General features: G+C 42.4%; 1 protein-coding gene across 1 annotated transcript; it reads left to right on the top strand.

The window, feature by feature from the left end:
• The first annotated feature begins 1,235 nt into the window (after nt 1–1,235).
• On the top strand, nt 1,236–4,680 carry LOC149390272 (multicopper oxidase LPR2-like). The gene is made up of 4 exons (XM_089619603.1): nt 1,236–1,546; nt 2,774–4,231; nt 4,314–4,403; nt 4,508–4,680. Exons 1-3 carry the CDS (start codon nt 1,316–1,318, stop codon nt 4,365–4,367), a joined length of 1,743 nt encoding a protein of 580 aa, XP_089475729.1. The 5' UTR covers nt 1,236–1,315; the 3' UTR covers nt 4,368–4,403; nt 4,508–4,680.
• The last annotated feature ends 9,694 nt before the right edge of the window (nt 4,681–14,374 follow it).

Raw genomic sequence — 14,374 nt, 5'->3', positions numbered from 1 at the left:
GGTTTCTACAACGCTTTTATTAAGCGTTGTAGAAACCACGGCGAGGTATAAATCTCCCCGCGGCGTATTACATCCTTCTACAACGCTTTCACTATGCGTTGTAGAAAGTTCTCGCCGCTGCATAAACCACGTGGCGCCGCGGCGAGGATTCTACAACGGATTGTCTAAGCGTTGTGGGAAATCTGAAATATATTTAATTCTACAACGCTTAGCCAGAAGCGTTGTAGAAACACTCAGTTTCTACAACGTTTATCCATAAGCGTTGTAGAAACACCAAGTTTCTACAACGCTTGTGATAAGCGTTGTAGAATCCCTAGTTTCTACAACACTTATTTTAAGCGTTGTAGAAAGTGGGTTGTATAATCCAACATTTGTAGTAGTGATTGATCTAATTATGTTTACTGGATGGCACAAATGAGTGCAATTATCAATTCCATCAACCACGAGACTTGGAAAGCAGTCATTCATGGATGAACAAACCTGAGAAGGATTAAGATCCCACAACAGATTAAGCTTCCCTTGCAAACTCTAAAGCCTTGAATGCCATATACAAGGGAGTTGACAAGAATGTATTCAGGCTCATCAACACTTGTGTCAGTACCAAAGATGCTTAGAAAATTATGGAAACCTCCAATGATGGAACCTCTAAAGTGAAGACATATCGTCTTTAACTGATGACTAAAAAATTCGAGAACCTCAAGATGCATGAGGAAGAAACTATCAACAAATTCTATGTTCATCTTTGTGATTTCTTTAATGAATCACATTCTCTGGGTGAACCTTTGTCATAAGAAAAAAACTTGTGAGAAAAATTCTCAGAGCTCTTCCAGAACTCGGAACGGAATTTCGACGTTACGACGGCAAAAAATATAGCATCAGGATTTCCGTTCCGGTGACACGTTGGAACGGAATTTCGTTAACGAGCAGATATGTTTTTTCTTTGGAACGGATTTCCGATACCATCAGTATGCCCGGGATTAGTTATAGTTAAGGTAGCAATTCCTATTCAATTATTCTTAAGTTCAACATTTACATTATTTATATATTTTTTTTTTTTTTTTACTGCTGACTCAAAAATGCAATATATATCCGTCATTACAGCACCTTAATCCTTGTACTGTATCAGTTTACATTTACTTTTCTAAAAATTAAAATAAAAATACCGCGCTCCCGTATTATCACAAGATATATTTCCATTACCAAACAAAAGAGCCACAGGAGGGGACAGGACTATATATGATTTGCCATCTCCAACTTTTTCTTCATCTCCCTCTCTCTCTCTCTCTCTCTCTCTCTCTCTCTCTCTCTCTCTCTCATGGAGAGACTTACTAGTAGTGTAATATGGATATTTGGGCTGCTAATTAGTAGCTGTACTGTATCAAGAACAATGGGTCATCAAGAAGAAGAAGAGAAGGTTCTGAATCTATCAAAGCTGAGAATGTTTGTGGATGAGCTGCAAGACATGCCTAAGATCCGAGGTTTTCACATCGTCAATGGACTCCCTAAACCCAAATCACTCACCATCGGAATGTTCAACAAAAAATGGGTAACCCAATTAAACAACTACTACTTCACTTCTAGTATTACTTTTGTGTATGGTGAAAAGTATGGTAATTTTTTTGTATTTACAAAGTACGGCAATTAAACTAAGCCTATTGGTCAAAATACCACGGAAATATTGAAATAAAATCCGAGGGAAAGTTGTTCAAAAAGAAATTTTGGATGCATGCGAAATGGAATATTTATTATTTAGCCAACTTCATTATATGCTTTGATATGTGCTTTTCCTTTTCTTTTTTCGTCTTCCCTTTTTCGTTTATGATTCTTATTGGCTATGTGCTTGACCTTTAGAATTTGAGGCAATTTTGTTTAAAATTTTGTTTAAAATTTAAGAATACAGCTTGCACATAGACGTATACTTTAACTTTAGGGGATAGAAGGAAAAAAAGAGAAAGAAGGCTTTTCCTAAAGTCTCTTTTTATATACCACCTTTGCATTTAGTATCAGATTCTTGATTTTTTCAAGCTATTGAAGGTTTTTTTTTTCATGCTATGCTATTTTTTGGTAACTTCAGGATATAGATAATCTCAAGGTTAGTTTAATTTTTTTTATATATATATACGCAAGATTAATTTATCAAAAACTTAAGGAAAAGGATACGTTTTTTTTTTAAATATTATTGAAGGTTTTATTAATGTTTTTTGTGGTAAATTCAGTATATGTATACTCAAGATTAGTTTATAAAAAAACCAAGAGGAAAATATGTTTTTTGTGGAATTAATTTCTGTTGAGAGAGAATATATTTGCTTAATTTCCAATAATTGAGGCACACTTTGCCAGTTAGGCGTTTTAAATAATAACCCACATGATTCATGAAAATAATTGCGGTTTACTGCAGAAAGTTAACTGGGGTGGACCTAAATTAAATATTTTGGATTTTTTTTTTTCCAGTTAACCATATAAAAAAATAATATTTCGGTTAAATTTAACTCGAAAATTTTAATTAATTAATTTTTACCGTATTAAATTCAGTACATATAATAAAGGACATAAGAGAACAAATTGTACCTAAAATTTTGATAATAAATAAAAAAATAGGTTTTGCTAGTTGATTGAGAGGCTCACTCTTCATATTTGAGGTTTTCATAACTTCATACTTCATGTAATTGACACAATCATTAAACTAGTTATCACGTATTGCTAATGAAACGTTACGTTCATCCTTTCTACACATAAATTATAATAATAATCACCATTTGGGTGTTTGTTGCAGAAATTCCACCGCGACATTCCACCGACAAAGGTGTTCGCGTACGGAGAAACGAAAGAGACGGCAAGCATACCGGGGCCCACGATAGAGGCAGTGCAGGGGATCGAAACCCTTGTGACGTGGCAGAACCACCTCCCTCGGAAACACATCCTCCCGTGGGACCCGACGATCCCCACCGCACATCCGCCCGATCGTGGCGGCGTCCCCACGGTAGTCCACCTGCACGGCGGCATAGAAGAGCCCGGCAGCGACGGCAACGCCAACTCCTGGTTCACACGTGCCTTCTCCCACGTGGGGCCCACTTGGTCCAACAAGACCTACCGCTACCGGAACCTCCAACACCCCGGGAACCTCTGGTACCACGACCACGCCATGGGCCTCACACGTGTCAACCTCTTAGCGGGCCTCATCGGAGCCTACGTCATCCGATCGCCGCCCATCGAGTCCCCCCTCGGCTTGCCAGCTGGCGGCGAGTTTGACCGCGTCCTCGTCCTCTTTGACCGGAGCTTCAGATCAGACGGCTCTATTTACATGAACGCCACCGGGAACAACCCGGAGATTCATCCCCAGTGGCAGCCGGAGTATTTCGGCGACGCTATCATAGTCAACGGCAAGGCTTGGCCGAGGTTGACCGTACGGCGGAGGAAGTACAGGTTCAGAATAATCAACGCAAGCAACGCGAGATTCTTCCGCCTCTTCTTCTCCAACGGTCTCCGATTCGTCCACGTCGGATCCGACTCGGCGTACCTGCAGAGGCCGGTCAACGCGAAGCGAGTCCTTCTGGGGCCATCTGAGATCACAGACGTCGTCGTTGACTTCTCGAAGTCAAGGGGCTGGGATGTAATTCTAGAGAACGACGCCAAGTACCCGTTCCCGTCGGGCGATCCAGTGAACGAAGCGAACGGGAAGGTCATGAAATTCTTCGTGGTGGGCCAATCGGAAGTGGACACGTGGAAACTGCCGAGGAGGTTGGTACATTATCCGGACCCGGATGTATCCTCTGCGACGCGCACACGGTATGTTGCGATGTACGAGTACGCGAGCGCGTCGGGCGAGCCAACTCACCTGTACCTGAACGGGAAGTCTTACGAGGATCCGGCGACGGAGACGCCTCAGGTGGGGACCACGGAGGTTTGGGAGGTGATCAATCTGACGGAGGACAACCATCCGTTACACATACACCTAGGCCTCTTCGTGGTAGTGGAGCAGACGGCGTTGGTCCGCCTGGAGGAGTTCTCGGCGTGCATGACGGAGCGCAACGACGCCGTTAAGTGCCACGTGGGCAAGCACAAGCGCGGGATGAAAGTGAGCGTTCCGCGTCACGAGAGAGGGTGGAAGAACGTGTTCAAGATGATGCCCGGCTTCGTCACCAAACTCGTTGTTCGCTTCTCTTACATTCACTCCAACCAATCGTATCCCTTCGACGCCACCGCCGAGCCTGGCTACGTCTATCACTGCCACGTAAGCACTCATTTCACTCACGAGTTCAACTAACTTATTTTGCATGAAAATTCAGGCTCGCCTTTTTATGATAATGCTGCAGATTTTGGATCATGAAGACAATGCTATGATGAGACCATTGAAAATGGTTCGTTGAAGATGATGACGACGACGCCTGTGCCTAGGCAAAATTGTAATTCATTTCGTTCAAAGGGTTCATGATAATATTACATTGATCTGGGTTAAGTTTTATCCTTTCTTTCTAATCATTATTAGATATATGCCATGATTGTGCAGAATATGCATGGATAACTATTTGAATATCGTCTTATCAGTGCCAGCCATCATTAAAGAGCGTAAATTCAAAGCAAGGAAGAAAAATCGGAGAGCCCTTTTTTTTCATTTTCTTTTCTGTACTTCATATTGTATTTTAGACAGCTGTTGACAATTATGATAATAGTTTCTTAAAATTTATCTAGTCTAAACTTATACTATTCGTTATCCACCATGTTGATGTACGTTTTATCCACTACACAGAACAATTATATATTTTTGAAACTCGGGGCTGCCACTAAATAGTGGGCATCCAATTAAAATTAATTAACTTTAATTTTAATTGTTCCTTTTATAATCAAAATTAATCAATGGTTAACACCAGGTATTTAACATATGATGCGCTCATGCGCACAACAAGAACACATTAAATGAACACGCGACACTGGTGACCAATGTTCAATTAAAAAAAAAAAATTGTTGCTAAAGACTTTTATATCTTAAAGTTTTGTTTTTTTTTTCTTCGTATATCGTCACACAGTTTTAAAAGATTTTTTATTTTTAACGAAAAATTCTCATTAACACATAGAACACAAAACTAACTTCGATCATACAAAGGTTTCGGACAAAAGTCAAACCCTAATTCAACGAATAGATGTCCTGAACTACAAATGAGAAGCAAAAGACACACAAAACAATCAAATGAGACAATGGTCTATTCTGACCGGAATGACAATCCCGACAACGAACTCTATTGAGCCCCTTTAATAGAGATCTTCTGTAATTCCTTGAACGAGCAAGGAGCACGGTCTAGTAACCGAAGAGCACTCAAAACCATCGTCAACCTCGACCACTTGAGGCACTCCGAACCTGACAAAATACTAAACAGAAAAAACATCTTCCACCAACTGCACTAACAAAGCAGAAAACTAATCCAACCCTAAACGTTGGCCTAAACCAAAAACTAAAAGAAACAGAGCTGAAAATTAAAACTGAACAAAATAAACCTCATTCAACAACGTCAATCCTTCGGCCAACCCCATCCCCGTCCCAACCTAAAACCCCTTATGAACATAATCGTATGGTCTCGTCCGGCGAAGAAGAAATGGAATGTGTCACGACCCGTGAGCGATAGCTTGCCCACGAGCCGCGACTGGTCGTCTCTAGATCATACACAACTTATAATATAATACATACTAAACATGATAACGTGGAAGATTTTTATATATATTAAAGTAGTTTGCGAAAATCCGAGGAAATGTTTCGCTTTTAATAAAAGCTTAGAGTCTTATAGCGACTCATATACATATACGTTCCGGGATGCATTAACAAATAAAATTAATCCCCCGGTTGTGAGACCACATAGCCCATAGGTCAAGGCGATACGAGATTGGTCTCGGTCTTCAACTTCGGTTCTCGTTTAGACCTTTTCCCTTATCTACATTATCAAGGGTCATAAAGCTATTAGTCGAATGACTGAGTAAGTGGGAGTCTATCTAGAAAAGAAAATAAACTAAATGCCATGACGTGAAAACAAGCATATAAGAATGTAAGATGCATATCTAACTAGTTCTAGACCACGACTAATGTGTTCACACTCTAATTAGTACTTGTCGTTCCGCAAGGTTACGCACATCCCCTGCTATAACCCTTAAGACAACAAGAGACCAGCATTAGACTTCGAGCAGCAGTCTTCCGGTGGCCTAAGTGTTTTATCGCTTGTCTAGGATCCACTAGTGGAACTGTATTCATCGTGACGTCGGCTTGTCCTGATCTCGTGCAGCAATGAGCTCGTGATTCGCAACCTTCCCCCATTGCTACACGGGGCGTTCAAGGCAGCTCCCGTTTGAGTTTCCAGCTCAGCAATGAGCTCGCAATTTGTGACCTTCACCCATTGCGGAACGGGGCGCTCGAGGTAGTTCCCATTTAAGTACTCAGCACCATTCGGACCGGTACACTACTACAAATTAACATATTAGGTGCGGAAGGGTATTAGGTGCGACATGTCGCACCTAAGCACATATTAGGTGCGACATGTCGCACCTAATACCCTTCCAAGCGACTAAAAATTTCGCTGATGATTAGTGCTATCCGGTGCGACTTTGTCGCACCCGATATGATAATGTCGCACCTGATACTATTGGGTGGTGCGACATTTGTCGCACCTAATACCATTAGATGCGACAAGTGTCGCACCTAATGGGTTTAAAAATTTCAAACGGTCAGAAATTCCCCCCGAATGTTTTTGGTTCTGGAATTTCACATTGGGTGCGACAGTGTCGCACCTAATAGTCATATTAGGTGCGACAATGATGACTATTAGGTGCGACACTGTCGCACCTAATAGTTTTAGGGTATTTTAAATACCCGAGCGTCTTCTTCCTCGCCCAAACCACCTCTCTCTCTCTAACTCTCTCTCTCTCTCCGACGCTCGTCCCCGGCGCGACCAGCCCCGCCACGCGCGACCAGCCCCGCGTCGCGTGACCCCCATTCCCCGGCGCCGTGACCAGCCCCGCCACGCGCGACCAGCCCAGCGTCCAGCCCCGCCGTCCTCCTCCAAGGTACGTCTCTCTCTCTCTCTCTCTCTCTCTCTCTCTCTCTCTCTCTCTCTCTCTCTCCCCCCATCTCTCTTTCAATCTCAATGAACTCTCTCTCCATGGCCGACCAGTTTGTGCCGCCTCGCCGCCGTGACCAGCCCGCCGCTCCGCTGCCCCGCCGCCCTCCCGCCCCGCCCCGCCGACCGCGACCCCCACTCCGGCGCCGTGACCAGCCCCGCCACGCGTGACCCCCACTCTGGCGCCGTGACCAGCCCCGCCACGCGTCCAGCCCCGCTGCTCCGCTGCTCCACCGCCCTCTCGCCGCAGCTTGGTCACTTGCAGCCCCCCGCCGTAGCTCGTTGCCTCTTCGTCGCCTCGAAAAAGGTTAGTTCTTTTAATAATATCTAATATTTTAGATTAGATTGATTAAGTTGATTACTATATTAGATTAGATTAATTAAGTTGATTACTTTTAATAATATGTAATATGTTAGATTAGATTAATTAAGTTGATTACTTTTAATAATATATAATATGTTAGATTAGATTAATTAAGTTGATTACTTTTAATAATATGTAATATGTTAGATTAGATTAATTAAGTTAAAATTAACATATTAAATTAATTAGTAACATGTTTAGTGTAATTTAATGTAACATGTTTAGTGTAATTTGATTACAATTTGTTGAATTAGTAACATGTTACATTTAATTTAAACTTATTGAAAATTTATTGCGATCAAGCCACAGAGGCTCGGTTTAGTATTTAGTATGTTAATAGGATAGACCTGGTTGGTTATATATGTGTTTTTTTTTTAAATTGCAGATTTTGGTTAGTCAATATTTTAGGGGAAACTCTGCCGAATTTTCGGTAGAATAATAACTCTTTGTAATATAACGAATTCTAACCATTTTTTCAAATTAATACATATTTTTCACAATTTCTCTTTCACTCTCACTAATTTGCTCTCGAATCTTTCAAATGTTAACGAGTCACTCTCAATTTCCTAACAATTCCTCACTCTCAATTTCATAACAATTCACTTTAAATTTCAAATATTCACTCTCAGTTTTACCTCTCAATGTCAATAATTCACTCTTACAAAATGAATTCTAACGATTCAGTTTTATCTCCCAATTTCCCGTCTCATTCAGAAGAATGTCAAATCCAAGTAGGGACTGGATTATCGAGAACAATCGGTTGAGTTTGCAATATAAAACAGGGGTTAACGAGTTTATCCGCGTTGCAAGCAGACTCCCGAACGAAAACGGTCATTATCGTTGTCCTTGTAAGTCTTGCAATAACGTGAGATGTCTGGACATCGGGGTCGTAAAGAATCACCTTTTGAACAAGGGATTTACTCCGGGATACACCAAATGGTATCATCACGGCGAACGTCGAATGGTAGAAGATGCCAGCGAGACTAACCAAAGAGGAGTCGGTGGATTGCACGATGCTCTCCATGATATAATGGATCACGAGGACTTCGACGATTTTACGGATCCGACTCCGAGTGAAGTGGGTGCAGATGAGCAAGTGGAAGATTTGTTCGCTGAGTTGGAAGCAGAATTGTACCCTAGGTGCAAAGAGTTTTCGTCTTTGTCGTTCTTGGTTTCGTTGATGCACATCAAAGTCACAAACCATTGGACGAACAAGTCGTTTACAGAATTGTTGCAGCTCTTGAGGAAGTCTCACCCAATTGGTAATCAAATTCCGGAAAAACACTACGAGGCAAAGGCGAAGCTGAAGCGTTTCGGCATGGGATACGATATGATCGACGCGTGCATCAACAATTGTGTGTTATTTCGAAAAGATCTCGAGAAAGATGAAGTGTGCCCAATTTGCAATGAGAGCAGATGGAAGCCAACCGGGAAGAATGTATCACAAAAGATATTACGATACTTTCCCTTGAAAGATCGATTGAAGCGATTGTACGCTTCTCGACAGACGTCGCTTGAGATGCAGTGGCATGAACGAGATCGCGTCAAAGAAGAAGGCGTTTTGCGACATCCTGCAGATGGTTCGACGTGGAAGAATCTAGATGAGAGATACCCAAATTTCGCTGCAGAGCCTCGTAACGTACGTCTGGGACTAGCTTCTGATGGGTTCAACCCGTTTGGGGAAATGAGTCTAGCGTATAGTATGTGGCCCGTGGTACTAACTGCGTACAACTTGCCACCTTGGTTGTGCATGAAAAAAGAGTACTTGATGCTAACGCTTTTGATACCTGGACCGAGCTCACCTGGAAAAGACATGGACGTGTTTTTAGAACCACTAGTTGAAGAGCTGAAAGAATTGTGGGATAATGGATTCCAAGTGCGAGACGGGGCGAACGATGAAGTGTTTCGGTTGCGTGCCGTGCTTCTATGGACGATAAACGACTTTCCGGCTCGATCGTATTTGTCGGGATGGAGTGGCCAAGGGTATCTTGCTTGCCCCACGTGCAACATTGAGACGCCATCTATGAAAATTAGAAACAGGATTGTCTACTATGACCATCGTCGATTCTTGCCTACGCCTCACCGATTGAGGAAAAGCACTGATCACTACGTAAATCGTCACGAGAAGCGCCTGAAACCTGTCAAGTTGACTGCGCAAGACATACTCGATCAGTTGACTAGTGTGTCTTCCACGACAACCGGCAAGAATATCGGTAAACGAAAACGTGCTGAGTGCGAATTGAATTGGACCAAAAAGAGCATCTTTTATAAGTTTTCTTACTGGTCAGAATTGGAGTTGAAGCACAACATGGACGTCATGCATATAGAGAAGAACGTGTGCGAGAATCTTCTCGGGACGATGCTCAGCTTGGAAAAGAAGAACTACGATACGGAGAAGTCGAGATTTGACTTGATGGACTTGAAAATCAAGTCTTCTCTGCACTTGAGACAACAAAGGAATGGGTGGTACAAACCGCCAACATCGTACACGTTAACGCTTGAGCAGAGACACCGGTTTACCGAGTTCCTCCAATTTGTTAAATTCCCAGACGGGCTCGCTGGAAATTTGAAGAAAAATGTAACTGCTGACGGGAAGCTCACAGGTTTGAAGTCGCACGATTGTCACGTGATCATGCAGAGGCTGTTGGCTGATGGTATTCGCCCTTTTGTGCCAAAACCGATACAAGAGACGATCTCAGAGCTCTGCAACTTTTTCAAGTTGATCAGTTCTAGAACCCTGAGAGTGGACGATCTCGAAAAAGCGCAAGATTCAATCATTGAGATATTGTGTAAGCTTGAGATGATATTTCCGCCAGCTTTTTTCACGATCATGGTTCACGTGACAATTCATCTACCAGATGAAGCGTTGTGTGGCGGTCTGGTGCATATGTGATGGATGTACCCAATTGAGAGATACCTTGGAACGTTAAAACAATTTGTCAGAAATAGAGCTAGACCCGAAGGCTCCATTGCGGAAGCGTACGTTGTAGAAGAGGCATTAACATTTGTTGCAAGGTATCTCGAAGATAAGAAAACTGTCGATGAAGTTCAAGTGCGGGAACTTAGTGTTTTTCGATCTGAAAACTATGTGCCTTACGGGATGATGAAGGCGATAGTTTTAGACGACGTCCAAAAAGAGAAGGCGGAGTGGTACATTTTTACCAATTGTCCAGAAATCGATCCGTATTTGATGTAAGGGAATCTTTCATTTAAATATGTACATAATCTAGCTCATTGATTTACATCTAATTACGTAATGTTAACAGTGAGCATTTGGAACTTATACAAAATAACTCTGAAGCGGGAACTGCAGATTCTGATCTCGAAGCAATGCACAGAAAAGAATTCAAAATTTGGTTTGCGAAAAAGGTAAACCGAAAGGATTCATTTGCTGAAAGCATACTAAAATTGCTACTAAAATCGCTAATGACATCATCTTAATTTGCATATTCCAGATTTATGACATGAAAGTTACTGGTTCCGACGTGTCTGAAGAACTTTACGCATTGTCTACGGGATCTATGCAAATTGCTCATCAGTATCCGAGTTGCTTTGTGAATGGCGTGAAGTTCATCACTCGTCATCGTGATAACCAACGAATCACCCAGAATAGCGGTGTTTGTGTGCCCCTGAACGACTTCAACTTTTACGGTCGAATGGAAGACGTAATCGTGCTGAACTATACACATAACTGTCGTGTTGTACTGTTCAAATGCATATGGTATGGTGACAAGTACAATGCAGGACGTATAGTGCACGTTGATAAGACCACCGGAGCAACGAGTTCGTATACCGCCAAAGAGTGGTTTACAGAAGAGCCATTTATACTCGCGACTCAAGTGAAGCAAGTGTTTTACATCCAAGATCTCGTTAAGGGTCGCGAATGGGAAATCGTTCAGGAATGCAATCAACGTGGGATATGGGACATTCCTGAAGTTGATCCGACCACTTCAGCATCGATTCCATTGACAATAGAATTGTCAAATATCGACCGTCTTAATCATCGACACGAAACTGCTACGGCCGAGCTTGTTAATGTCGTTGAAGATGATGAAGAAGTGGATGAAGAAGATGAGGCGCTTGCCGTTTTTGAGGGAGACGATGTTGATATCGATACTAACATTACATCGAGTGACAACGATGAATGACTAACACCATGTAATAACCGTAGTCGTCGAATAGTAATTACATAGTAATTAAAAATACTAACTACAATTCATTTTGCAGGATGTCTACTTCAGGTCAGGACCCATCAGGAGGAGAGCGTGACCCCCCGCAGATGCCGAGGAAGAAGCGGGGACCAACGACTGGGGTCGTTTCTGCGAGAGCTCGTGTTGGGACCCCTGGAGCGAACACAGTTCGCTACGATCAGACTGCGCAGGCGTTCTACCAAGACGTCAGGGAGCAAAATCCGTTGATCGGGACGTTCCAAAACCGATTAGGAAACCTGATCAAGAGTACCATTCCAGTCGACCTCCCAGACTGGAATCATGTGCCTGCGCAGAGTGTGGCGGCTCTTATGAACTCGATTCATAACGAGTATAACTTCGTTTATGAACATCCCGAGAGTGGCGAGCTTGTGCCTGCAGATCCTATTCGCAACGAGATTGATATGGCTATCATTCGCGATGCGAAGAGGATGCGCCGTGGCCAAAAGTCGAGGTTGTCACAACTCTTCTTCAAGGCATTTTGCGGGAGTAAGGATCTCGCTAAAAATGAAACTCCCGATGGCTACAACAAGGAAGCCTGGTTGAAAGCAATAGAGACGTTCGACTCGCCGGAGCATAAGGTATGAGTTGAACTTCCGATGGTTATTCGAATTTCTTAAAATTAAACTTAACGAATTTATGTCTTGCAGGCAAAATCTCTCCGCAACCGGGAAAATTCAAAGATGAAGAAGACGAAGGCGAGACAAGGGTCGCTTAGTTTTTTTGGTCATCGCTCGAGGAACGTAAGTCTCCTAATATTAATATGCAATATAAATGTGATTCATATTTTAACGTTGAAAAATTACAGCGAAGAGAAGATGGGAGTATAGGCTCGGCTTTAGCGATATGGTTAGAAAAACACCAGGACGCTAAGGGATCGTGGACGACGGACTTCGCGAAGACGCAATACGTAAGTTAATTTTTTTTATTTACTATATTTAATTACTTTATTTCTTCTTATCTGATAAGTTTTTTGTGGTTTTATTTTGAAGGATCAAGTCACCGCTAAGACGATAGATATTTTGCGGCAAGCGGAGGAGCAAAACGTCGTGATCTCCCAAGAAGATGCGGAGATGTACGCGATGCGCGATGTTTTGGGAGTGCGCAGAGACTGGGAAGTCGGTTTAGGGCCTTCGATCCCAAGGTCATCATTGGGTGTTGCCCAAACGCTAGATGGAGGCTCGTCAAGTTCGTCATCTCAGACCGATCCATTGGTTGCCGAGATGCGAGCTCAGATGGATGCCCAACAAGCCGACCTGCAAGTGATGCGGCAAAGATCGCCTTCCTCAGCCTGCAGCACAACCAGCCTCCCACGACTCCTCAACCTCCGCCTGCATCGCAACCAGGTGGGACGGATCAGCATACGCCAGGTTCCACGCCTGGTTCTATGGATTACTTGCGAGACCGTCCTTACGGAAGCGGCGGAACGAGCGGCAGCGCGTCAGGCAGCGGTGGACGAGGACGCGGAAGCGGTTCTCAAAGTTCTGGCAACTTATTCGGTAGAGGAAATTCTACTATCGATAAGTTTTATAGGAAAAAAAATTAGGAATTCATTTTTTTCTCTTTTTTTGGAAAGAATTTGTATTTTTAATTAAGAATTCTATTTTCAGAATATTATTTCTAATTCATTTAGAATTTTGTTAATTAATTTTTATTTAATTTTAAATGAATTTTAATTTACTTTTTTAATTTTGTATTTTTTTTAATATAAAAAACGTATTCGGTGCGACTTATCATGGCGGTAACGTATTCGGTGCGACAATGTCGCACCCGATATGAATTTACCCGCCAATTTTATAAAATTTGGCAGGAAAATAACTTGAGCATTAGGTGCGGTAAGTCGCACCTGAAAGTGTCGCACCTAAAGGGGTACTTATTAGGTGCGACATGTCGCACCCAATACCTTCTGCGACGGGTTATCCGGTGCGACGCTGTCGCACCTAATGTCGCACCTAACAAACTTTTAGGTGCGACATTTTGAGCATTGGGTGCGACATTCGTCGCACCGGAAAACGTATTTTGTCCTAGTGGTAAAGTCCTCGATACAAGTCAGCGACTTGTAAGTACCACCTACAACGATTTCATTAACATTTGGATACTCTGCAGCACACAGCTACTTACATGAGAGCATCTTTGGGAAAATCCCGAAAGAATTATTGTTTCCCTTTTATGCTCGTTAATTATTCTAAGTTGAAGACTAGGGATGTGAGTACTCAGCACCATTCGGACCGGTATGGTCCTCGATACAAGTCAGTGACTTGTAGGTACCACCGACAATGGTTTCATTAAGATGTGAGTACTCTGCACCACATAGAATATACACCTATGCTACTTATAGGAGAGCATCTCAAGATAAACCCTGAAAGAATTATTGTTTCCCTTTTATGCTCGTTAAGTATTTTAAGTTGAAGACTAGGGATGTGACTCCCGATACATTGACCCTCAATTTGAATCTATGAGTCGATCTATGCTCTCGTGTCTCCCTCGTTCTAAGAGGTCAAGCACAGAACTTAATGGATAATTATTGTCAATGGGGCCTACAAGAAGAGTAGTAGTCTTTATTTATGTACATTTGATGCAATAAAGTCTCACGAAGACTCTTGGTTGAAACTGCTGAATTATTAATAAAAGTTTAAACGTTAATTCATTCTTCCTTGTCTGTTTGAAGTTTTATGATAAACTATACTCTTTAGTCCTTAAACAAA

Source organism: Urtica dioica, chromosome 7 (assembly GCF_054948205.1).
Source record: "Urtica dioica subsp. dioica isolate 48M chromosome 7, U.dioica_male_clone48M_v1_H2, whole genome shotgun sequence".
NCBI classification, from domain to species: Eukaryota; Viridiplantae; Streptophyta; class Magnoliopsida; order Rosales; family Urticaceae; genus Urtica; species Urtica dioica.
This window is presented reverse-complemented; position numbering and strand designations above follow the sequence as displayed.